Source organism: Sapajus apella, unplaced genomic scaffold (genome assembly GCF_009761245.1).
Source record: "Sapajus apella isolate SASKATOON/1434 unplaced genomic scaffold, GSC_monkey_1.0 scaffold9, whole genome shotgun sequence".
NCBI classification, from domain to species: domain Eukaryota; kingdom Metazoa; phylum Chordata; class Mammalia; order Primates; family Cebidae; genus Sapajus; species Sapajus apella.
Window position 1 is genome coordinate 13,502,135 of NW_022436949.1, and position 25,869 is coordinate 13,528,003.

The window sequence follows — 25,869 nt, forward strand, 5'->3', positions numbered from 1 at the left end:
TGTGGGAAACACTCAATAGCTACATAAACTAGCTGTTTATATAATCCAATGAACATGAGGAAGTAAACGCCACATAATAAGTTTTCTCCTAAAGACCAGGAATGTCTGCCTGCCTGCAGTTAATTTGGGAGACCCAAATGGCATATAGAAAATAAAAAAAATATGCTCCAAACCAAATAGAAAATTGATTTATGTATCAACAGCATTGTTAATAAATATAAAGTAAATTAATATAAATATATTTCTTTTTACTAACTTAAAATGTATTCTAAGAAAAGTTAATGTTTTATTTCATAGTTATCTCTTTGTAGAACTTTTATTTTACTACAGGCTACCACCACTATAACTCAAATGTCTGTTACTGTAACTTAATTTAGTAATTTGTGAATTGCTATCATGTGAAGATAAATATAACAGAAAACAAAGGCAGGATTCTAGTTTTGAAAACTGTTTATGAAAATGCATACTTTGTATATGTATTTGGCAGATATTTTTGAATAGCTGACTGTTTTGAGAATTTTAACACCCTTTATTCAATACCACCTAAACTGCCATAATTATGTACATGCCTTTTTTCTGATTTTATATATTTTTTAAAAGTTATTAAAGGTATTTAATTTTGAGAACAAAAAAGCAAATCAAATGCTGAACAGTCAATATTTTGTATATTCATAAAATATAAATGCTGATACTTCATTCATACACAGGCCTTTATCCAAATTTTCTCTTCACCTTATCCACTCAAATTTGATTAGAAGCATCATACCAGAAGGACTAGGTATGTGAACACTGAACCAGTAAGGAGATGTAGCATTTCCTCCTTATTTAATAGCAATAGTACTGGCATTTTTTAGTACTTCTTGTTTACCAGATCTTATTCATCACACTTTGCTTATATTATTACTAATGCATCAAATATTCATACTCTAAAATATTTATATTATTATCCTACAGAGACAGAGAAGAGGGGTAAGGGGAAAGAGGGAAAGAGAAAAAGAGAGAGAAAGAGAGAGAGAGAGAGAGAGCATTTAGACTTCACAACCTAACTTGAAAGTACAGGGCCAGTGTCAACTTCAATTTGCTTGACTCTGAAGCTTGTGTTCCTAGAGCCCTGCAGATCATAAAATACCTTCATACTTTATACCCTTTTTGAACAATAAATGAACTAAAGCACCAAAAAGCCTCTGATTGTGCTAGCAAGATGTAAAATTGATAGAATATAGGCCGATTTCTCTTTCCTCTTTATTATGCTGCTTGCCGCTTATGTCAAGATTTTACTGCCTGTGGAGTATTGGTATTTCTGGCTCAAAATACCTGAACTTCTTATTTTAAATCATAATCTTCTACTACACAATCGTTATCACTTAGGAGAGATTAGTGAAGAGTTACTGTTAGGTATTCTATAGCTATTTCTTAAGCAGCTTAAATCAGAACACAACATCCTCTCCTGAATGAAGCACCTTCTTTCATGCTAAAAATATTTTTTTCCTAATAAAGAGAGGCTTTGAAAAACATTCCAATGAAGCACCATTCCTCTTGTGACAGAATGATACCTTTCTTAAGTCTGAGCATGTTTTGTGGGGTCTCTACATCTGTTTTTGGTCTCTAGATAGTTTCACAATTGTCAGGCTATGCATCGTCTAAGACTCCATCTTATAAAACATAAAAGATAATGCACTCTTTTTCTTGACTCAAGCAGTTTTCTTTTTCATTCATGGAAAATTTAAAAAGCTAGTTCAAGTTTTCTTATGTTATTCTTCATGTGAAAAAGGTTTTCAGTAGAATGTTCAGGCCTGACAAAATACCTGTTAATGTCAAAACACAAAAACATGGAAAAAAAATCAATGAAACGAATGCCTGATCTTTAGAAACTTCATAGTTTAACTTTTTCCTTTCATTGTGCACTTGAATAAAAATTATTATTTTATTTTTAATCAGACATTTCATTTGCATAGACTAACTGGCAAATTCATCCGAAGTATAATATATTGGCTTTTTGGCAGATTTGACTTGAAGTCAAATTATTAATAATTACAAAGAAATAAAGTTGTTTCTGGCTAATTAAGAGAAATAAGTTTGTAAAGGTCTAAAATTCAAATAAAGATTGGGAGTCTGGAATATCATAAGATTTTTATTCATGTTCCTCATAAGTAGCCCAAAGCTCATCATTAAACCTATTTGAGACAATTGGGTTGAACGTATAAAAATATCCAAATCCCTCCATGTTATTATTCAAAGCTGTTTTTAAGCTAAAACTGTGTCATTCTGCAAATAATTGGTGCTAAATCACGTGATTTTTAGAAAAATATTGACTGTCTATATAAGTAAAGTGAAGTGAAGAGCTAAGATTATCTTGTTTAAACATACACTAAAAGAATGCTTTTCTTTCTTCAACTAATTACCAAGAAATTTGAATATAGGAAAGATTGGTCTAATATTTCTTTCCTTGTTTGTTGTGAAGACAGAATTGAAGCCAAAGAGTGCACTTAGCTAATTGTCACTTGACTTTAATTTTCATAATAAAAGCTAACATAATTGAAGACTTATTATTAACCTAGAACTATTCTAAGTGGGTTACATACCTATTGCAATCTGTATGACATGTCAGAGTTACCTGCCTAAGGTTATGTAGGCGGCAAATAGAAGAGATATCATTTGTACTATCTCTACAGCGGCTAACCACTACATACGCTTTCCCTCAGTCTCTTAAATGAGATGTGTTAAAAGTGTAATTTATGGATTCTCCATGGATATATTTGCAGGGATATTTAACCTAAGTTTTAGAAACAAATTTAGTCTTAATATCTCCCTCTCCTAACCTCATTCTATGTTGACGAAGGACCTTAAAGAGTGGTTTCATCCTGAATTCTAGAGGTTAGATCATGAGAATAAAGAAAATATGTAAAAATCAATAAATATATAAAGAATTTTTAAATATGATGTACCAAAAGAACCATTAAACAACAAACCAAATTATGCATCAAAAATTTTAATCAGAAACTCTATTTGCCACAACCAGTAAAAGACCAACATCAAAGTCACCATTCCATGATAGAGCAATGCATTTACAGTGTTAAATATATAAGCAAACTGAAATTCTAATGTTATAGTGTTGTTTTCTGGACTTGCAAATAACTATAATATAAATCGTAAAATTGCTAGATAAAATACAGTAGAACAAATTAAATATGAATTTCAGAGAAACAATGAATAATAACGAAATATTGCAATATTTGGAGCATACTTAGACTTAAAAAGTTTAATTGTTTATCTGAAATTCAAATTTAACTCTGAGACAGCCAGGTGGTAGGGGGTCCCTGGAGAATCTTGAACCAGCCTGCCCACTGAGATGGAGCCTCTGCAAGTTCATGAGGTTTGCAGTGGAGAGGATTCTGGCCTCTCTTTTTCCAGCGTGGAGCCTGGGATTCAGAGGGCTGGGCAGGAAACACTTTTGCAGGGACTCTGGCCTAGTGAGAGTCCCCATTTCCTCCCCCCTCCTTTTTTTTCCTTTTCACCTAATAACAACCTGCATTACTGTCCATTCAAATTGCCTGTGAGCCTGAATTTTCATGGCCTTAGGACAAAGAACCCCATCTTTAGCTGAACTAAGGAAAAGTCCTGCAACATTTTTGGCCAACAACATGGGGGCTCGAGAAGTGGTGAATGAAATGGGGACTCCAAACCTTTCACTGTTGCTTCTAAGCCTTTTCATCCTCAGGCTTCTACCAGGCCTTTTTATAGCCTTTTCTCTTTTGGGAGGGTTCAGCAAACAGCAGCTCTCCTCCATTCCCACTCCCTGCCAGGCCTGGGACGTCCGGCTCAAGGGTCCTGCCAGCTACCAGCCACTCAACACTGCTGCAGACTTCCTCGTCACCAGCTAAGGAGTTTAACTCTAACGGGCAGTAAATAAGCTTAAACTTATCTCCCTGGTGAAGGAACCACTTGTATGAGAATAAGAGATTCTTCCCCTGGCATTTTTAAACCTTTTTTCTTTCCTCTTCTCCACCCCAGACAGCAGTTAACCTTTAAAATCCTTTTCCCCCTTTATTAGACTAGGCCCCTCAACTATCACTGTTTATATTTTCTGTAAAGCTTTTATTGTGAAAAAGGATTTGTGGGGCTAGTCTTGGGCTGTGGCCAATCTGATGTGCTTTGCATGTCTGTATGATTTGTGTGGCAAGCCTCCATCTTGCTTTACATCTTGGACCACTTGGCAAGTCTTCATTTAACAATCCTGCCTTAGGGGATGAACCCCCTCAGGTTAGATAACTGCATGTTCTCCTAGCCCTGTCTCTACGAGGGTCCCACCCGGCTAATGGACTTTCTTCGGCCTGCCTGTGTATATACTATGTGTGATGTCTGTAAAAAGAGCTGTAATTAATTTGGCCTAAAGTAAGACAAGTGCTGGGATAAAATACATTTTTTAAGGGAAAGTAAAAGTTGTGGTACCTTTTAGTTCACATGACTAATCTTTAAGAAATAAAAACAGCCCTAAAGACTATTAGTAAAACACAGGTCAGATTGCTAAGTGTTTTGAAGTTGCAAACTGCTTTTTGGGTTTGAGAACTATTTGATTTGCAGGCTTCACAATGGGCAAGGCCTGGGGACACAGGAAACTAACCATACCCTTAACTAAGAAGGCAAACCTTGGCTGCAGTTTGCACCCAATTAAAGCAACTTACCAAGTTTTACCGTAAAGTTAAAAATTGCTAGGAGTTAATTTGAAACTACTGGAACTAGGTTCACATGCAAAGTGTGCAAGAACAGTAAAATGTGCTTTGTAGTATATGGTTACACTATAAACTTGCCAAGTTTTACCTTTACTTACCAAGCAACTTACCAAGTGTTACCTTAAAGTTAAAAATCGCTAGGAGTTAATTGAAACTACCGGAAATAGATTTACATGCAAGGTGTGTAAGAACAGTAAAACGGGCTTTATAGTATAAGGTTATAAGAAGGCGTGGGAATGTAAACTTTGGCCTCAGGCTAAAGGATTGTTTTGAGTTAAATTAGGAAAAAGCTGAAGGTCCAAATAAGTGGTGGAGGAATTGTGGAAATTAACCTTGCAGAAGAGGTTCTCTGTGTGAACTTATTGACTACATTCAGAAAAGGGGATTTTATGGTTTTTCTGTAAATTGAGCATTGAAATGAAAGCCTAACAAGGTTTTCTTAAGGTGCTAATCTGCTCTTTGGTAAAATTTGTAAAGGGTTATAAAAGGTTTTTGCGTCTTTAAAATTTCTCAGTCATCATTTTGGTGAAATAAATAACTTATGGTAATCTGGAATTCTATTTCATAATATCAAGTGTTTTAAACCTCTAATATTTAACAGCCTTCTCAAAATCAAACTTCAGTTTTAAAATTGTCTTCCCTGGAAGTTGGCTTCAAATACTTCAGAGGGCCCCTAATGTTACTTCTAACAGTCTAGGAGCTCTACGTTTATCTTGGGACCTCAAGAGGGGAGGATCACCCAACTCACATGTATTTGAGGATATAAACTCATGGTTGGGCTTGGCTTTAAATGATCTTATCTGAGATTCTTGTGGAACAGACTTCCATCAAAGCCAATCCAAAAGGCCTATGTAGAAATAATTATTCTTGCTGTACTTTATACAAACAATCAGGCTAAGTATAAGACTAACGTCTATTTTGTAAACCACTCATTCCTATCAAATTTGTCTTTTTTCTTTAACAAACAGGACTGGAGAGAGAGAAATCATGTTTCAAAACTTACCATATATTCATCATTAAATTCTAAACTCATTAGTTGTTTTTAAGTTTTTCCTACATTTTGGACTAACCCTGTTTCTTCCTGTGAACCAACCAGCAATCTCCGGCTGCAGCTCAGAAAGAACAAGAAGGAAGGGTAATGTAAAAATCTCGATTAATATTTTAGTTCTGAGCAAATATCCTGCAAGTCCTGCCAGGTGATGGGAATAAATAGGACGCCTATCACTTGGAGGTTTCCTTTCTGGGAAAGTAGGACCAAGGGAGCTAGCCAAAGCCAAGTACCATGCACGCAAATCCTGGCAAGCATAACTATAGCTACCAGGTATCTCAGTATGTCACAAGATATTGTTTCCTCTCCCTTGTTGGAAGAGGACTCAGTTCTGAAGTTTCACCTTAGCATTCAGCTTATTATAAGGATTCCATGCAACTCCCCTAGACACATTTTTGTCCCAGACTGAATTCCAAGCTTCAGGCCATATCCCTAGAAGGGAAAACTGGATCTAAGGAATCCAGAGGCAGATGGCGACAGAGATGAAAATGCACAGCACAGGTGAGCGTGGCTGATTCCTGCCGATTAAGCCAAGCCCAGGCTTCCTGTTTCATGGATAAAGGCCACGTTAATGCCCATGGCATAAATGAGGTCTAGGGAACGCCAAGGCTACTGACAGTAGGTGGGAAAGAGATATAGGTGAGAGCAGTTAATACCTCTTCTCTAGGCCCTCCTGCTTTGTGGGTGCAAGACACGTTTGCACTCATGGTGGCACCTGCCAAAGTCACTGGAATTTGGGGATGCAAGGATGGAAGATGAAAAGAGGGCACTCTTCCCTCTCTCTCTCACATACCCTGCAAATCTGCCAGGAAGAGAAGCGAACCACAGATGCCTGCTCCCCTCTTTCTAGATGGGTAGCCACTCATCTTCTTTATGTGACCCTTTCAAGTACATGTTGAACACTTGGAACTTCTTTAAAAATGCTTTCTTTTTCCTTTCTTCTCCTCAGTTCTCTCTTCCCTGATAGGTAATTGTGTCTACTGCAGGACACTCCCGTCAGATGCATCCTCCAAACTAGAAAGAGTTAATTTCTCAAGCCTTGGGCTCAAGGGAAGAGAACCTAGAAGCCCAACATACCAGCAAAAAGGGTAAAGGTTTTCTTTTTTTTAACCAGTCAGGTTTTTGGCTTACCTCTCCCTGTGCAAACTGGTAAAGGGCCTTGGAATTTTTGAGCTGTTTTTACTCCTCTACTTGTTTCATTTTCATACATGTTTTCTAATAACCGGGTTTGTCTGTTCTTGCCTTCAGGCCATCAAACTCCAGTCATGCAACTGGCGCCTCTGACTATGGCCTCATCTGCCAGGAACCCTTAGAAGACAGGCCTCTGAGGAAGCTCTGACTGCCATTTCCCCGAAACAGCACCCCCCTGTCAGCAGGAAGCTGGTCTTCGCCTTTATCTTTAAAGGCAGTTAGATGTATTTCTTTAGAGGGAGGAAGGAGAAGGCAAGTCAGAGGGCATCCCTGAAGAAACTCCAACCAGCCTGCCCACTGAGGTAGAGCCTCAGTGGAAGTTTCTGAGGTTTGCCACAGAGAGGAGCCTGGCCCCTCCACTTACTGAGTGGAACCTGGGATTCAAAGGCTGGGTGGGAAACACTCTAGAAAGGACTTTGGCCTAGTGAGAGTCCCTGTTTCTCCCTTTTTTTTTTCCTTTTCACCCAATAAAACCCTGTCTTACCATTCAAATTGTCTGTGAGCCTGAATTTTTGTGGCCATGGGACAAAGAACCTCACCTTTAGCTGAACTAAGGTAAAGTCCTGCAATAACTGGACATTGTATATTTTGCCTGGCAACCTTAGTGTTATTAAAATCTGGGCACTCATGTATTTGTCAGACACACTAATCTGAGTAATTCTCAATCGCTGGCAGAAATACCTGTCAAAATAGTGTTAAGGTAAATTTGGGAGAGTTTAGACAAATTGGTTTCTTCAAAAATTTCAAATTGTTTTGAAATTCTAGATAATTTTATTTATTTTTAAGGTGCATGTGTATGTTTATATGTATCTAAAAATAAAGATATTAGTTTTATATTATAAGAATATTTTCTGTACAATTAGATTTCATTTTCTGTGATATAACTTTATTTTGAGGTATTTTGTACTTCTAACAGTTACTGATATCAGCAAGTTTCTTTATTTTTAGATACAGTTACTGATTTGAGTATCCATTTATCTATCATTTTTACCACTCTCAAATTACTATAAACACGGATATACAAATAATAATTTTCTTCCGTAGGGAAGATTACATATCCAGGGTTAAGTAAATGCCATTTCCCTTTATTACTTCTTAGAAGAATGGATCACATGACAGCAACTATGGAAATGAGATTACAAGTAGTACACCAGGGAAAGTTGACATTACCCTTACTTTACACTAGGAGGCATATTGCTACTATAGATTTTTCCATCATACTAAGCACACTATATTTACTGACTCCTTAAAGAAGTTTAACATGATAAAATATGACTAACCTTAAATTTTTATAATAAACAATATTCAAAGATAATTCTTGTTTTAGAAATAAAGTCATATTTGAAATTGATGAGATTGACAACTTTTAGCAGAGAAAACTGTGTCCCGGTTTGTTTTATATCAACAGCTTAACTACATTAAGTAATATTCTAGAAAATTATCCTGTGGTACCCCCTTTTAAAATAAAATGGTAGCAAAACATAAACATATACTGTGAAAATTTAATATTATAAGAAATCCTTTAAAGTAATAAAGTGAGCATAACTGTCTTTAAGAAAAACAATGACCACACTGGAACAAAAATATGTTTTACTATGTATTAGTCTTTAGAAAATGGATGTTTTAGAGCCCCCATCAAGCATGATAAATACAAAGAAAAAGTTATTTAAAAATATTTTTTTAAATAAAATTTTAGAATTTGAAACTAACAATTTTCTAGAGTTTTACTTATTTTTAAAGAGTGTAACAATGATTTTATAGTTCCGAATTGACCATGGTAATGTTTTAAGCTTCAAACGATGATGAAGATACATGTTTTACTGCTTCTACACCTTTTCAATATCTATTGATAAGAATAATGATAATTAAATGTAGTAATCTCTGTAAATTAAGCCTGCATTATACGCCAGCAACCCTGTGGCTCTGAGGTCAATGAGTTAGGACCTAGGTTAGTCTGATTCTATAGTCTGTGTTCTTAATTGCAATTCTACATTACCTCTAAAAAAATCCATCATTAACTATGTGTACAGCTCAAATATCCGTGGAGCTTTCAAATAGTTTTCTGGCTGTAGGTTCTTAATTTTTTGATCTTTGCACCCATCCTGCCCCCACCTCTGCCTGCCCTAAATATAAGGTTTGCAAAGTTTAAGATTTCCTTCTTGAACTCCTTCTGTCTCTTCTAATTATCATACTCAGAATTTTATTCACTTTCTATGTTGTCGGTTTTCAATTTCCAATTCTCAATCACATTTCTAGTTCCAAATAATCTTGCCCAGCGGCCCAGACTTTAAAATTAAAAGAAAAAAGTTAATTCCAATCTGATTTTATTTTATATTCTTTTTTGATTATGCCATTTTCTGATAAATTTTGCAAACCAAAGAAATACTCTCAATTTTTCCTTTTCTCTTATCTCCTATATCCAAATGAAATCTATCCTAGACTTTCCAAAATTCAAAATCTGGTCTCAACCTATCTTTCAATCCATTTATTCTGTTCTAGTAAGTGACAATTTGTTTACTGTTATTTACTTGAACAGTTAATCATTTATTGAGCATCAGGTCCTTTAATTTTTATAAGAATATGCTCAGATATTAGTAATCTCATTTTGGTGGTTAAATATCTGAGACTTAAAGACCATGTTGATACTAATTTTACATGCATATGCTCTGAAGACACTGAAATTTTAACTTCTTTGCCCTACTGGCCATGACCTTTGATAGGACAAAGAAACCTACATTGCATACAAACACATACAAACATATACACACAGACTTTACTTAGGTAATGTCTGTTCATACCATGTCACTTGTTTAAAGCATCACTTTATCTATAGAACATTTATTTATTCTTTATCCAAGGCTCATCCTATGCTAAAGCCCACTTTTTGTATACTTACAAGTATTTATTCTAATTTTGTTGTTATCTAATACTTTCCAACAAAAATGAATGTTCCTTTTTTTTTTTTTGTCTTTTTTGTGGTTTATAAAATCTTCATAGCATCACAGCCTCACAGCTCATAGAAGAAAACTGCAAAACAATTTCAGGAGCCTCACAGATTCCTAAAAACCTATTTGTGGTCCTCTTGGACAAGCAACACAGACTAAGAACACTTGCTCTGAACTGGATGGAACCTGTTTAAAGTTACTGAGTCTTGATTTTAATGTCTATCCCCCAAACCTAACTTAGTACCTAGTACATAATGGACTTAACATGAATGTTTGCAGAATGAACAGATAAATGAATTTAAAAATGGGTAAATCATGTAAACTTCAAATGAATAATATACACTAAGATAGATCAAGGTAACATTTATATAAGTTTAATATAAGTTCTAAAAGTTTAATATAGATCGTGGCAGACAAACTCTAGGGTGACTCCTCATGATCCCCACCTCCTGATGTTTATGACTATTTGTGATCACCTCCCCTTGGGTGTAGGTGAGACCTGAGGCTTGCTTCTAGCCAACAGAATAAAGCAAAGATGATGGAAAATCACTCTGATGGTTATGGTACATTATATAAGACTCTATCTTGATACAGACATACTATAGAGACCGTGTCTCTCTACTGGCCTTGAAGAACTAAGTAGTCATGTTAACATGTCTACATGGCTAGCAGCTGAGCATGACCTCTAAGAGCTGAAGGCAATCCCCAGCTGACAGTCAGCAAGATGGCTCAGATGGGGCTCTGAGTCTACAACTGCAAGAAAATGAATTTTGTGAGCAATCTGAATAATCTTGGAAGTAAATTCTTCCCCACCTAAGCCTTCAGATGAGCATGCTGTCCTGTAAGATCCTGAAGAGAGGACTCAGCTAAGCCATACTCAGATTCATAATATACAGAGACTTTGAGATTTCAAATGTGTGTGGTTTTAAGTTTCTAAGTTTGTAGTAATTCCTTGTGCAGCAATGGAAAACAGAGAAAGAGATACGTAGATGTCTATTCAACTTGTAATCTAGATGTCTTTATTCTAGAAAATTGTTTGCTCTCTGTGAGTTCGAGGTAAAAATAGCTAGCAATAGATAAGTTTTGAAGTGAACTTAGATTTGGAAAAATTATATCTAAGAAAGCAAAGAATAAAAAATGTCATAGAATAAAAAGGCAATCAAATGTTATTAATTGGTAAATGTTTAGAATAGATTTTTTTCCATTTGAACTTAAATCCCAATGTAGTTGAATATCTTTTTCCTATACTATTATCTAAGGAAATGTAGATTCATCAACTCAGAGGCCACTATTGTAGGATCATTCTGAATTTATTACAAAGCTCCCATGGGGAAGTGAATATAGCAGGTGACAATATGAAACTTCTGAACAATTTTCTTTGGATCAACATAATTTGCTCAACTTAAGATACTAACAGAAATTAGAAACATGGTTCACAAAAGTATTTCACAGAACACTGTGACAAAAAAATCAAATTCATGTTTAATTTCCTAGGTGTCTTATGGTTAGTGTTCTTTTTTCTTGAATATTAAAATTTGCACAATTTTGTAGGACTGAAATTTTAAAGAGTAATTCTACTTTCTAGATTTTTCTAGAGTCTTTTTTTAAAATTTGGTTTTCCTCCCAAATGACAGCTTGTCTCTCATGCCCAATCTTTAAAATTTTTAATTTTTCTAAGCATATGCATTATGTATTTTTTAGGAATAATAGGAAGACTATTTTTTGAAGATAAAATTATATTTATATAAAAAATTTAAAAATCATTTTTTTCTCAGCCTTAAATATCTTTCCATGTATGCTACCTCATTACAATATAAAATTATAATTTTAAAAATTATTAAAATTGTAGAAAATATAGACAATAAAAAAAGGAAATGAAGATACCCACAGTTAACATGATGTACTACTTTTTAAATTTTGTTTGTTTGGTTGGTTTTGTCTTGATAGAGCACTTTTAATTTGTCTGATTACATTCTCAGGTATTTGTGAAACACATTTATTCATTCAGTCAAAACAATATACATTGCCAGCCTGTTATATGCAAGACCTGGTTAGGTATGAAAAATAGAAAAGTGAGCAAACAGTCCTTAGAGGTTAATGAAGAAACAATTGCTAATCAAATAATTGGACCTATTTTATTTGAGGAAAAGATATAAGGTTCATGATAAAGTTTTGCTTCAGTGAAAAGAGCACTGATATAGGAGTCGGCATATATGGGTTTTATTGTAGACTCATAAACTATGTGGCTTCAGACAAAGCACTTTCCTTTTTAATGCCTCTGTATAAAAAACTGTTATACCAGATGATCCATAGGGTCCTACTAATATCTAAATTTTTATTAATTTAACACTAAAAACAAACAAAAAACAAAGCAAACAAAAACGCCAAAAACTACAGAAGTTGGTCTCTCACAAGTTGTTTATCCTATCAGCAAACTATTTGACCAAAGCATTGTGTTAACCTTTAATTTCTCAAACTTCTTCTTAAAAACAAGATTATTGCCCTATAATTAAAAATGCAATCCCAGTAGTGATTGTATTGAGTCACATACTATGTTAATTCATGTTTTCACTGAAGGATGGTTCTCTGAATAGCAAAAGCTGTGGAGTCAGACACTCCTAAGTTTATATTCTTGGGCTCACCTACTGGCTAAGTAGGCTTTTTTTTTTTCCTTCTTTTTTTTTTGAAGAGACAGAGTCTTGTCATCTTATCCAGGCTGGAGTGCGGTGGTACAATCATAGCTTGCTGCAAGCTCAAATTCCAAGGCTCAGGCAAACCCCCACCTCAGACTCTTCAGGAGCTAGGACCACAGGCACACACCACTGCACTTGGCTAATTTCTTAAATTCTTTTTAAAGACATGGTCTTGTCATATTGCCCATGCTGGTCTCCAGCTCCTGGCTTCAAGTTATTCTCCTGCCTCAGCCTCCCAAATCACTAAACTTATAGGCATGAGCCACTGAACCCAGGTCATTCTCAGTAGTTTAAGACAAATAACTTAAACTTTCTGAATTTCAGTTTACTTATAATACTATCTTATTTACAGTATTAGTGTAGGATCATATGAAATGTATCAAAATATTTACTAGAATGAATTTGTGGGTCATAAATAGGACTTATTAAATATTAACCACAAATTTCAGGCATGAAATCTATACTCATTGAGAATTTCATCAACTGTTTCATAACAGTCTAGATAAAGTCGGAGGCACATGAAGGCAGGCTTCTCAAAGTAAATATAACTTATAATTTTGCACATGATTAAACAGCAGAAAATTCTTTAAAATAACATTTAAAGAAATATCAGATATGGAAATAACTCTATTCATGATTCTCAATGGGACAAGATTAAGACTTAATTTTGAATTAGTGGTAATAACTGTTCCTGATCTGAACACATAATTGCTTTTGTCTGCCTTTAAATTAGTGAAATTCTTTCATCATCCTAGTTATATTTGTTTAAAAAATAAGAATCCTCAATTGAAAATCATTTTACCATTTTCTTAGAATTAATGATTTCATTGAATTTTACACAAAGTTTATGATCATGTTAATGAGTTAACTACTTAAGTAAATATGATTTACTGCTACTTGGGAATGGAATAAATCTTTGCCTGCAGTAAAAGGTAACAAAATTCAGTGCGATAATTACTGCATATGTGTGCATCATATGTAGGGCAGTTGATTAAGTGTGCTCTAGAACTTGGATATATCTAGAACACAGAGACACTATCTGGTTGATTGACAGAAGGATACCAGTCATACCCTACCTTCAACTTCTCTTGGGCACCCTACAGACAGGAAAGCACAGAGGTCTGTGGTTAACAATTTTATTATTAAGCCGCAGGGGGAAGTTTTGAAAGACTTTATTTTACTTAAAAGGTCTTTAATAGGAGCAGTTATCAGTTTATGTTCTAGTCTTACAAATACACATGTAATTACTAAAAATCTCTGCTTAATTGCAACTTCATTAGAAACATACTTAAACGTATGAAATATGCTTGCTATATACAAAAACATCTGCCTATGCTCATGAACAGTGTACAGTAAACCTTATTTTTGGAACAAAACAATAGAGAAAGAAAGAGGAAATAAAATGTGAGCTCATGTATTTCATATATTGAGTCTGAGTTTTATACCAGTCTGCCACTACGTACTTAATCTTTGAATTTTGTAAAATTTAAAACATGTAAAAACTTAGCATAGTGTAATAACCACCCATATAACCATCACTCAATCTCAACAAATACTAATATTCTATTGTTTAATGTATTCCCACCATTATTATTATTGTGATTTGGATAGACATTAAGGCAAATTCCAGACATTATATTGTTCCTTTTTTAAATTCTTCAAATCTATCACTATCAATAATACATTTCTTTAAACAAAATACAATTCCATTATTAATTCTCACAAATAATAATTTTAAAATAACATTTAAAAGCTAGCCCACACTCTTATATCTACAATTATCTCAAAATTTTAATATCTTTTATGATCCCAAAGAAAGGGACAAACCAACACAATTCTAGATCATCATTAGAGGTTTTTAGGGCACCAGCTCATTCTGTAAATTGATATTCAAATCAAGTATGAATGTCGCATTTCCTGTAAGAACTGTATTTCATGCTAATCAATAATTAATGGAGGGAAGTTCTTCACATATGTTTTTTATAAAAGACTTGGTAAAAGAGAAATAATTATTTTCGTCTATCATTTTCATATCTATCCACTGTATATTAAATATAATGCTGATATAATCATTTTATCAATAATCTTACACAATTATTTTTGATATTAATTTTGAAATGTTAATATATGTTGGGTTTATTTTTTCATACATGTATATACGTATTCCTTTGCCTACTCCACTTTTTGCCAACATATATTGGCTTTTTTTTGTGTGTGTTTTGAAACAGGGTCTCATTCTGTCACCCAGGCTAGAGTGCTGCGGTGCCATCTCGGCTCACGCAATTTCTGCCTCCCGGGTTCAAGCGATTCTAGCGTCTCTGCCTCCTGAGTAGCTGGGATTACAGGCACACCCACCACCCCCGACTCATTATTTTTGTGTATTTTTAGTACACACCAGGTTTCACCATGTTGGCCAGGCTGGTCTCAAATTCCTGGCCTCAAATGATCTGCCCTCCTCAGCCTCCCAAAGGGCTGGGATTAAAGGTATGAGCCACAGCACCTGGACTAGATGTTGGCTTTACATTCATTAATTAGATTAGGATGAGATAGGATGAAGAACCAGCAGGAAGGCATTTAGTTGATTTGCAGAGTTGTAAACCTATCATGAGATTTTATTTTTCTTGTTGCTGAGGCAAAAAGAAAGTAGAGGAGTTGCACTTTTGAGGAAAAAATATCAAGAAAATCAGTGGGAGTCCTTGATCCTAGATGTTAAATACATTCACTCAACCCAGTTGGGAAGAAGAAAGAGATGTGAAAGGCGAGGGAATATAAAGAGGAGAGATTCTGTATCATGTTTGTTGAGCAGAACTCAGAGAAACCTAAAGTACTACGATTAGAGTGTCCTTGAGGCTAGATTACATCCTAGAGTCCAGGGAGTCAGGAATATCCCCAAGCGTAATGATACATGCTGTCCATCTAGACATGGAAGTCAAAAGATAAACTCACAGAAACCTATTTACCTTCCCTATGGCATGAGGTATCAACAATTTCATAAAGAGTCCAGGAGGACTGGAATAAAGTCAGTCTAATTTGAGACCCCTTTGGGCAGATGAAACAATGGACACATAAGCGGACAGATGACCCAGGGTTGAGAATTTTGCACTTCCTTTTGATATTAATGATCCTCCGGAATTGAAGTAAAAAAGAAGTGAAGTTTCAGTCATACCAATGTAATGGCAATTAGAAGTTATAAAAAAAATGGAAGAAAAAAATGAAAGCTGTATTTCCAGCACACAAAAATTAGTGACATATGAGTCATACTTTACATGGTAGAGAATGCTTTAGATTTACAGAAATATCATTCATACAAAACCTATCAATTATTGCTTAATTTGCGACGTATTTTTCACATTGCATGTAAATACTTCCATCACTTACTTATTTTTTTAATGAAGAGTTTGCTATAATATAAAATTGATAATTCTAACAACCCAAAAGCATAAAATTGGGAATAAAGTAGAATACTGTAGATCAGTATTCTTAGATCAAATGTCACTGGGGTGTGTGTGTGTGTGTGTGTATGTATGTATGTGCGTATTTAAAAGCAAAAACCTATATTGAGGCTTGAAGTTTACAAAAATGTAAACGTGATACTAGCATTTGATACTAGTATCTCCACATGATACTAGCATTTGAAGCAATTCCTGTTTTAAAATACCTAAAGGAAATAGTTACTATGGAAATTAGTATTAGCTCTCTATTATTTTTTTATTTGAACCATATTTGAAAAAATAGAAATCTAGATAAGTACCATAAAAATTACTTACTACTTCTACTGATAATACTGACACCAACAGAAACCCATTTTACCTGCTATAAAATCAGAGTTCTTCAAGAATTACCATATCCCAGTCAAAAAACTCCACTGAAATCAAAGGGGACAATAGAGAACTAAATAGCAAGATTATTTCTAGAGATGATCACTGCATCAATATCACCGTACTTCACTTCATAAATCTCTCAAAGTTAATTACAAAAAATGTGACTGCAAAATTTAAAGATAATATGCAGTAATTCTATCCTAATATGAATGAACATTCAGTTTGACTCTCTTAATATTTCTAGGCTGTTCTAATTAAGTCTGCTCTAGACATTTACAAAGGAGGTTAAAATTTTATGTCCCATTAAATGTCAAGAGAACTGCTAGCCTCCAGGGGCTCTCAGGGCCCCTCACTTCCCCACTTTCTCTTTTTTCCCCTTCCTAATGATGAATAAGGCACTGCTACAACCCAAAAGCCCTGTTCTTTCCAGTTTAAAGACATTTTATTGATCATTATTCTTGTGAGTGATGTCACTGTGTTGGGTGAATGTTGGACTGCCCAAGGTTGTGCTGTCCATTGAGTCTTTTTCCCCATGTGACTAGATTGTTAAAAATTCTAGAGATTTCTTGAAGCTAGTTTGAAAGCTTTTTGTTTGTTTGCTTTTACTTTCCTAGTTTAGAACCTCTGCTATCCTTTTCCATTTGACACCTGGCCCATTGCTACTGCCTCGGTCGAAGTCATTGAGTAAATTGTTATACATACTGGATAATATTTTGGCCTAGGACAGCTTAATTTAAACACACTTTAAAAGCTAGGCAAAATATTTCTTTTTCTTTTCCCTTTTCTATGCTTGGAAAACTCAGATGTGGGCTTTTTAAAGTGTGGGCCTAGGAGAAAGCAGAGCCATATTGGTAAAAATTATTTCTAGCCTAAAAAAGAAAAACAAATACAAAACAAAACTTGTCTGTCCATTTGGTCTAGATATTTGGTCTAGATTAACTTACCAACCATCAACAACCTGCTAGTTTTATCTCATTCATGTTTTATTTTTTTCTTTCTTGAACATATATCTTAGACTGTGTTACGCTCTGATTACAGTATTCAAAGTATCCCTGAATCTCCTGACAGACAAACAAAAATGAAATGAAATATTATCATGATTCTTTTGAACAATAAATTTTTCATAACTTTATACATTTGCCTTTAACTTAGAATTTACTATTTCTAAAAACTAAGCTATAAAGCATAAACCACATTTTTATTATAATACATATTTTTTTGAGACACACACACACTTGAGGAAAAGATGGTCTTACTTTTTTCCTAGGCTGAAGTGTAGCCACATGATGATAGATCACTGCTGCCCCGGAACCTAACCTCAAGTGAACCTCCTGCCTTAGCCTCTCTAATAACTGGGACTACAAGCACATGATGCCATGTTAGGCTATAATATATATTTAAGTGAGCCTTTGCACATAAGCCTAAGTTTTGCTTTTCTCCAAATATATTTTCAGTAATGTGTGATTTCTTATGAGAATCAATGAAGTTTTCATTTTTTGTGCATATATGTTGCTACTATGATAGTGAAGGTATATGTAACATAATTTGGTGATTTTTTTCTGTACACAGATACTTCTCAGTTGGCCCTGGCTGACAGACAAAAAATTCTATGGCAAATAAAATATACCACTTTCATTTTATTCCTACATCTTTTAAATTTAAAAAGCTGCTGTTGTTTTCTAGTTGAAATAAATTTTAAATCTCTCAATTAATTAACAAAAAATTTACCCAGATATTCATTGGTTTCTAAAATTCATTGATTAAATTTACTGTACACAGATATTCTTGCATATGCATCTAAAATATTTCATTATTCTGGCTAAAAATAATTCATGAAACATTGTCTTAATTTTATTCATTATAAATATTCTATCTAGCACATACTCCAAATACTTTGAATATATCTTTGTAAATCAACTTTGGCAAACTCTATAGACAAATCCTAAAACAATTTGTGCAACTATTTTTCAAATGGGACTCTTTCTTGTTTGATTTTGTCTGAGGCCCAAAGGAAAGAAGAGCCAACCACTCACACACACAGAAAAGGTGGCCAAGAATCAGCTGTTAGACTCTTAGTTTTACTATAACAAGAGATGTTTTAAAATTGAATAGGGTGAAGTTGGAGACTAGAAAAGCAGTTTAGAAAGAGCTGTGTGAATTCCACCTACACAGACCTCTTCACAGAAGTCAAGAGAAGGTTGATTCAATGAAACCACTCAGATTCAGTGGTACTTGCACTGGTCAGAACCATGAAATTGAAAGAGGATAGTTCTTGTTCTCACAAATTTAGTGCAATAAGAGGTGGCTTCTTTGGGTATGCCCTGCTCCTCTAGATATGTGAAATCAGAAGATGAACTTCTGTTTTCTTTATGTGACCAAGGTAGAAGACATGAAATAGCAAAAGTCAGAGCTAGCAGGTAGCTGACTTAGATCCTCCTGAAAGACTGCTTCCAGCAGAGAAAATCTCGGCAGAGAGAAAATAAAATGTGACTTTGCATGCCTTATATTTGCCAATGAGAACACATTTCCAAAGATGGGGACATGCTGGGGATTGGGAGGAGGCATATCTAAAAAAAAAACTCTTGCCTTTTTTTTGACAAAAAGAGGCAATTTAAAGTGCTGGAAGTTAGAGAACACCAATGCAGTATTACTAGCACAGAACTGGTTAAGAAAGCCCTTTTGTATGTTTTGCCTCCTTTTGGTATTCCTACTTATGCTATAGAAATGCCAGAGATATTTTCATGTTTGAAACAATAAAAAGCAAAATAACTAGAAAATTAAGAGGAAGTCATCAAACTTCAATTTCCCACCTCAGGCAGCCAGTTTGGAGCATATTCAAGATTAAACAAACAAAAACTCGTTTTGCTCTGATTAATTTAGCTGCATTACTATAATTATTATTTGTATTATTTACTTTTTAGAGGAGTTTTAGGATCACAGCAACATTGAGAAACGTACACAAATTTCTTATATATCTCCAGCTCCCATGCATAGCTTTCCTCACCATGAACATACTCCACCAGAAATTAATATTAATTTAAGTAAAATAGAAATTATGGTCATTAGACTGGAAATAACAATTGATGAAACGATCTTTTATGTATTTAATAAAAGTAAAATACTGTTTTTTTTTATTAGCAAAAGCTTTACACTTGCTCAAGATTTCCTCCAAAGGCCAAGGAAGACATCCCCCAACAATGCTTATTTGGAGTAGGCAATGATTTCTGGAGTGGGGTATGGGCATGTGGAGAATAAAGATTTTAGCCAAATATATCTCACTCAACATATTAGTAGAAAGTAAATTATCTAAGAAGTCAAATAGATGATAAAGGAAATAAAACCCCCAAATTGTCATCTCCTTTTACACTTATTTTAATCACGATATAATCCTTTTTCAAAATTTTTCTGGTAAAAATCAGAAAACCTGCTAGACAAATTCTAAACCTAATATTTTTCATTTGTTTTTGTAAAATGTTCATTAGAAAATCAAATTTCATAGGACATTTATATATGCAAATAGATATTTCTTTTTTTCTTTGAGTCTATTCTACTTAACTGTATTTTAGCAGTTCTAAAATGTGTGCAAATATTGTAACATCTTTGACATCAGAATATCTTGCAACAAATGGCTTCTTTCAGTTATATTTGTAGCACTTTTTTTCTTTTTTAATGGTTCATAAAATGAAGACACATCATACAATTGAACAACCAAAAATATATCAAGCATATTAAATGTATATTTCAAAGAATATAACAACAACAATAAAGCCAGCAAAAAAACAACCAAATGTTCATCCTTGTACCCTTCAACAATTACTGTCGAAAGCTCAAATGTACAACAAAACCAGAACTCCAAGCAATCAACATTTTGAAGGGGACTCACCAGAGTTGGGGTCAGAGTTGCCATCTGCTTCAGTCCTCTTGTCCGGAGAGGCCTGGTCATAGAATTCGTCCTGTGGCTGAACCAGAGGAAGAGGGTGTGAGATCAGGGTTCCACTACCCACCGGCTCGTGGTCTCCTAGACCACTGTCACTGCAGCTTTCCTGGGAGCCATCAGGGAGGTGAAACGTAACACGGCGCTGCGACTACAAAGAAGACCACAGGACATGCTGATTAACACTCCTCCCAAATAAAACAGGTCTAGTGGAACACAAAATCAAAAAACTTTCAACAAGTGACACAATGTAAAAGCAAAATAAACAAAACTAGGAACAAACCTAAGAACAAGTATTCATTATTTGCCATTTACTATGTAATGTCCAACCAGCAAAATACCAAAAAGAAGTTCAATCTTGTATAATTCAAGACCTTAAAACTAAAGTTAGGGCTTTGAAAAATGTAACAAGAAAGGCGAAACAAAACTAAACAAAACTTACACTAGTTGGCAAAGTTACAGAAAAAAGTTTAAATAAGATGAAATATGCAAATATGCTTTTGATAAATATAAATAAATACTTAGAAAATGCAACATTTCATTTCTTTTGAATGACCAGACGCTGTGCTTACTTGATGCTTTTAGGGTAATTTTTGTAATCAATATATCTCCTACACTACTGCCTGCTTTTTTTTTTTTTTTAAACACTAATTCAATTCTGTTGCCCAGGCTGGAGTACAATGGTATGATCTCGGCTCACTGCAACCTCCATTTCCCAGGTTTAAGCAATTCTCCTGCGTCAGCCTCCTGAGCAGGTGGGATTCAAGTAAACTGCCACCATGCCCAGCTAATTTTTTCTATTTTTAGTAGAGATGGGGTTTCACCATATTGGCCAGGCTGGTCTTGAACTCCTGATGCCAGGTGATCCACCCGCCTCAGCCTCCAAAAGTGCTGGGATTACAGGCATGAGCCACGGCACTTGGCCAGCCTGCTATTTTTAAAGGGCACCGTGCCCATGTGAATGTCCCTAAAACAATATTGGAATAATTAATTAAAATTATTATTTGAAGAGTGTCAGGGTCTACTGACTGAGCTAGCTGTGCTAAAATTATTATTTTAAATAAGCAAGTTCTATGCAATTGCTATTAGCATACATAAAAAGAAAACTTTATTTTAAAAGAGATTAAATTAGAAATTATTCTTGCCCATTGGCCTAGATGTCATACTAGCCTTTGGCTGGGCTGGTACTAGAATAGAATATCCTAGTTGAAAGGTATTTGGAATATCCCTTTGGCAGCTATTTGCCCAGTGTCACTCTCTGATGTGACCTAAAGTATATACATGGTTGCTGCAATAAATTGTAATGTTTACCAAAAAAAAGCTATTTTATAAAAAATAAAAAAATAAATTTTAATGTTTCTCTCAGCACAGATTGGTTTAGTTCTTTTGGAAAAAGCACTTGTAGCTGCTGTGATCTCTGAGGATATTTATAATTATGTGGGGTGGAGATTCAGTCCTGAGGGAATTATATGAGAGCAGTACATTTGCGCTATTTGAATAAACCAAATTTTCATTCTGCTTAGCAGCCAAAATACCTTTAAATATCATGCCACATGTGACTACTTTAATTAAGAATTAATAAAATGATGAATGTACAGATTAAAATATATATAATATACAATTATATAATGTATAATATAATCATTTTCTAGTACCTAAAATTTTCAAGAGACAATTTATAGATTGTATCCATTTCAAAGAAAAATGATTGCAGTTAGAAACAAAATGGTATAATAGGTATAGTGAAACTCTATATATGTGTACTGATAGACTGATAACAGAACGGAGCCTATTTCCTGTGAGTCACTGATTGAAATCCAGCTCAGAGTCATAATGGAGTAAGATGATATGACTTTACTGCTCTTCAATGATCTGTGTGAAATGAGTTGATAGTTCAGTACATTTTCAATGAACTGATGCCAACATCACATAAACTATAATCATAAATGTACTAATTGCCACTGTAGCACATTTCACCTTCATGCACATATATCTCAAGAACATCATTCCCTTCTCAAAGGTTTTGTAATGCGCCGAGGTGAGTGCTATAGAAAAGGCAAGCTAAGCTTGAATATTAATCTGAAATGTATTTCTTCCTGGATAAGAAAGATCATGCTACCATGCTTATTGATTGTAGTGTTTACTCCCATATATATATATATATAAACCCTTCAGGGAATGCCAATAACACAAATATTTGCTATTTATGTTTCAATATGCCCTCAACCTATCAATATCCTTTAGTGATAAAGACTGTACTAGGAACCACACTGCTTATTATGGACAACTGTCAAACATAGCTTTTACAGTAATTGATCTACTAAAAAGTTCATAGATTTTAATGTATCTTTGGTGTTATCTCTCGAAGAATCCCTTTTATCTCTGGTGAGTACAAAGAAGCCAAGATATAAGAGAAAAGCAATGAAACAGATGGTTCTTGAACCTTTATAAAGCATTTCTGGATGTCTTTTAAACCATTAAGAGGTATATGTTTCATAGAAGTAAAAAAGAAAAAAATACATCTGTGATATTTTTTAAACATAATTAACACTGTTTTAAGGACAATTATTTCTTTCTCGTATTAAATGTTTCAATATGCACCACCAGTTATACCTTAATCCTGCAGTTCTTGCAGGTGGTCCTTGAAACAATTTTTTACTGAGCATCTACTATATACCTGGTACAATTTACACTGAAAAGAAAAAGAAAAACCTAGTTTTCCAAAACTGTTTCAAATATAGCTTATTAGAATCGGTCTCCACACACTATACTATATTTCTTTAACAGTTTATAAGTGAGAATAAGAAAAATGTAAATTTAGTATAAATGATTCACAATGAGACACTGTAAATTGGAGTGATATCATGTTTATGGATACTTATGAAAATCTTTCTGAATTACTTTGACCCAAAGACATTTAAGTCTTAATTGGCAGAATTGTGTATAATTTATCAGTCTGATGGGAGGGAGAGTGGTAACGTATATGAATTAAGAATCTGTACATGGCTATTATAGTATGAAGCAAATTGATGAAACAATCCATCTTTAATTTATCATAATAAATTATGATGCATGCAAAAGAATGTCTGAACTATCAAGGCAGATGTAAGGAGAGGATCTGAGTAAATTGAAATGTAGAAAAACAAGAACCAATAAGGTGTAGGAAACAAGGATTTTTGGTGTGTTTAAGGGCTCAGTAGTACTTGTTCAGGTTAAACTGCAGAGCACCAATTTAAAAAGAAGCCAGGACCAGATCTCATAGCTGTTGAATGAGTTGCTGGCTTTGAGGATGAAAAATAATACCTGCTGGTGAAATTATTGTATTGTTAAAAATAGTGGTCCTGGTATGCAATACATGGCAGATCACAGATAGTGTTCCTGGTGTGCAACACTTGACACATAGGAGACGGCCAATAAAAAGTAGTTATAATTATTAAATTTAAAACTACATTTTTTAACCTTATGGTCTGCCAACGTTTGGCTGGTTTTAAAGATGTGATTTCCTAATCCCAGAAAAAAAATGTATTGTTCTTTCACAAGAGAAATATGTGATTCAAAGAATTTGGCATGCCTCACAATGCACCCTATTGATCTTGTCAACTCAGGGCTTTCTCTGAGGTGAAGCAGCTCTTAGTGTGGGGTGGGAAAGAGTAAAAACCGAGAATATACATTTTCTCCTTGGAGAAAGTGAAGACTTGCCCATTAGGCTTCCAAGAAATCCATAATGTTATATTCAGAGGAAAAAGAGTTTACTTACTGCCTTGGAAAATTCTGCATCTTGATTCATCTTTATGGAAATAAGCTCAGTCTGAGTTATAAATGTAGTCAAATCTTGACTGGCTGAAGTGGGACAAAACATATTACATAGAGACGTCTTTAGCCTCTCCAGAGCTGGGCGCTTACATTTTGTTTTCCTAAATCTATTTCTTACCCATTCAATTTTCTCCCATGGGAAACATTTTTATTATTATTGCCTCTGTCTGGTTAATGGTATGCATGTCATATTTGTTTACCTGATTTATCATTCACAGGTTAGACCCAGATTCCTGGCTGCCTTGAGAAGGAATGAGATGAGTCTACTAAGGAGTCTACACTTTATTTTCTTTCAAGACTGCTGCTATGAATTCTGATTAGGCAAAGTTTATATCAGAGGTTCTACTCTACACAATTAATAGTGCCATGTGTTCATACATGGGTGTGTACAGGATCCTGCAAGTCAGAAGGTGACATACTGGTTGGGTTTGAGAACCTCTGAAATATTCTTTTTTCTTGCAGCTTACAAGAAAAACAAAAGAAGAAACATTCAAGATGCCTAAAGAATATGTATGTGTTCTGCACTGAGCATTGTTCTTCAAGAATCACTGAAAGAATGAGTCACCTAAGGAATCCCAGTCATTGCTTGAATGTTTCTCTTATGTGCTTCTTTCTAGCATAGCACAACATTCACCAGTGAATGACTCATATTCAAGCCTACTATTTCAGTCTTATAAATCTAGAGGAATTCCTATGCTTAAGGATTTGGTGGAAAATCTCATTGTTTCTTTGCATAAAATAGTCTAAAGGTAAGAAAACCATGAAATGTCTAATAAATCACTAATAAGTTATGTGATATCCTATAATTAAAGATTATACAATACTTACAGTTATGTCAATTAATATATATTGGCATAGAAAATATTTATAATCTATTGTTAAAGATAAAAATCAGGTTAGTAAATATTTTGCTAAATTGAATTGTGTTTTTGTTAATGTGTATTTATGTGTGAATCTGCATAAGCCAAGTTCTAACCATGCATATGCCAAGTGTTTAAAGTAGTATTGTCTGATCATGTGATTATGATATTCAAAAAAGTTATAGTGACCACACTGAAATGTCCACACATTATCATTGTAATAATAAAACATATCCCAATTTTTACTTGTTCATCTTGATCACTTATAGAAAATTAGAGCTTAATCCAAAAGAACAGAAACATTTCATATATGGTATATGGGTTTTCCCTTGAGCTAAGGAATACCAAACAATTTTCTGATCCTTTCTCTGTTATTCTAACTTCTATTCTTCACTTTCTTTACCTAGTTTTTAATCATTGCAATTAAAGATCCCAAGATCCTTGCTTTCTGAAGTAACACAATAACAACATGAATTGAGCACTAAGCCACTTATTACCAACTAAACCAATTATCTAATTAATGACTGACATTTAAAATAATAATTGTCCAATATAATGTTATACATTGATATTATGAAAATAGAAAAAAAACAGTTATTTATAATTGTTTAAATATAATTTTATCTATAGAGAATTGTTTAAATATCTTCTCATGGAAATATTATACCTAATTTTGATTAAGTTCTCTTGCCAACCTTAAGAAATAATAGGTCATTTATTTATCTATCATTCTAACTATATATCTACATATCTGTCTATACACACAGACACACCCTGGCCAGAAAATACTTTTTTTTTTTTTTTTTTTTTTTTTGGGACGGAGTTTCGCTCTTT

The 25,869-nt window shown here is 34.1% G+C and overlaps 1 protein-coding gene across 6 annotated transcripts in view; it reads right to left on the bottom strand.

Moving 5' to 3' along the window:
• PCDH9 (protocadherin 9) overlaps positions 1 to 25,869 on the bottom strand; it is a 908,561-nt gene that overhangs the window by 306,563 nt on the left and 576,129 nt on the right. For 3 of the 6 annotated variants that reach the window (XM_032277262.1, XM_032277261.1, XM_032277260.1), the window contains one exon: positions 20,312 to 20,387. In XM_032277262.1, the coding sequence (XP_032133153.1) occupies positions 20,312 to 20,387 (76 nt within the window). Of the gene's footprint in view, positions 1 to 20,311; positions 20,514 to 25,869 lie in introns of all 6 variants that reach the window. The other 3 variants (XM_032277259.1, XM_032277258.1, XM_032277257.1) reach the window with 1 other exon arrangement.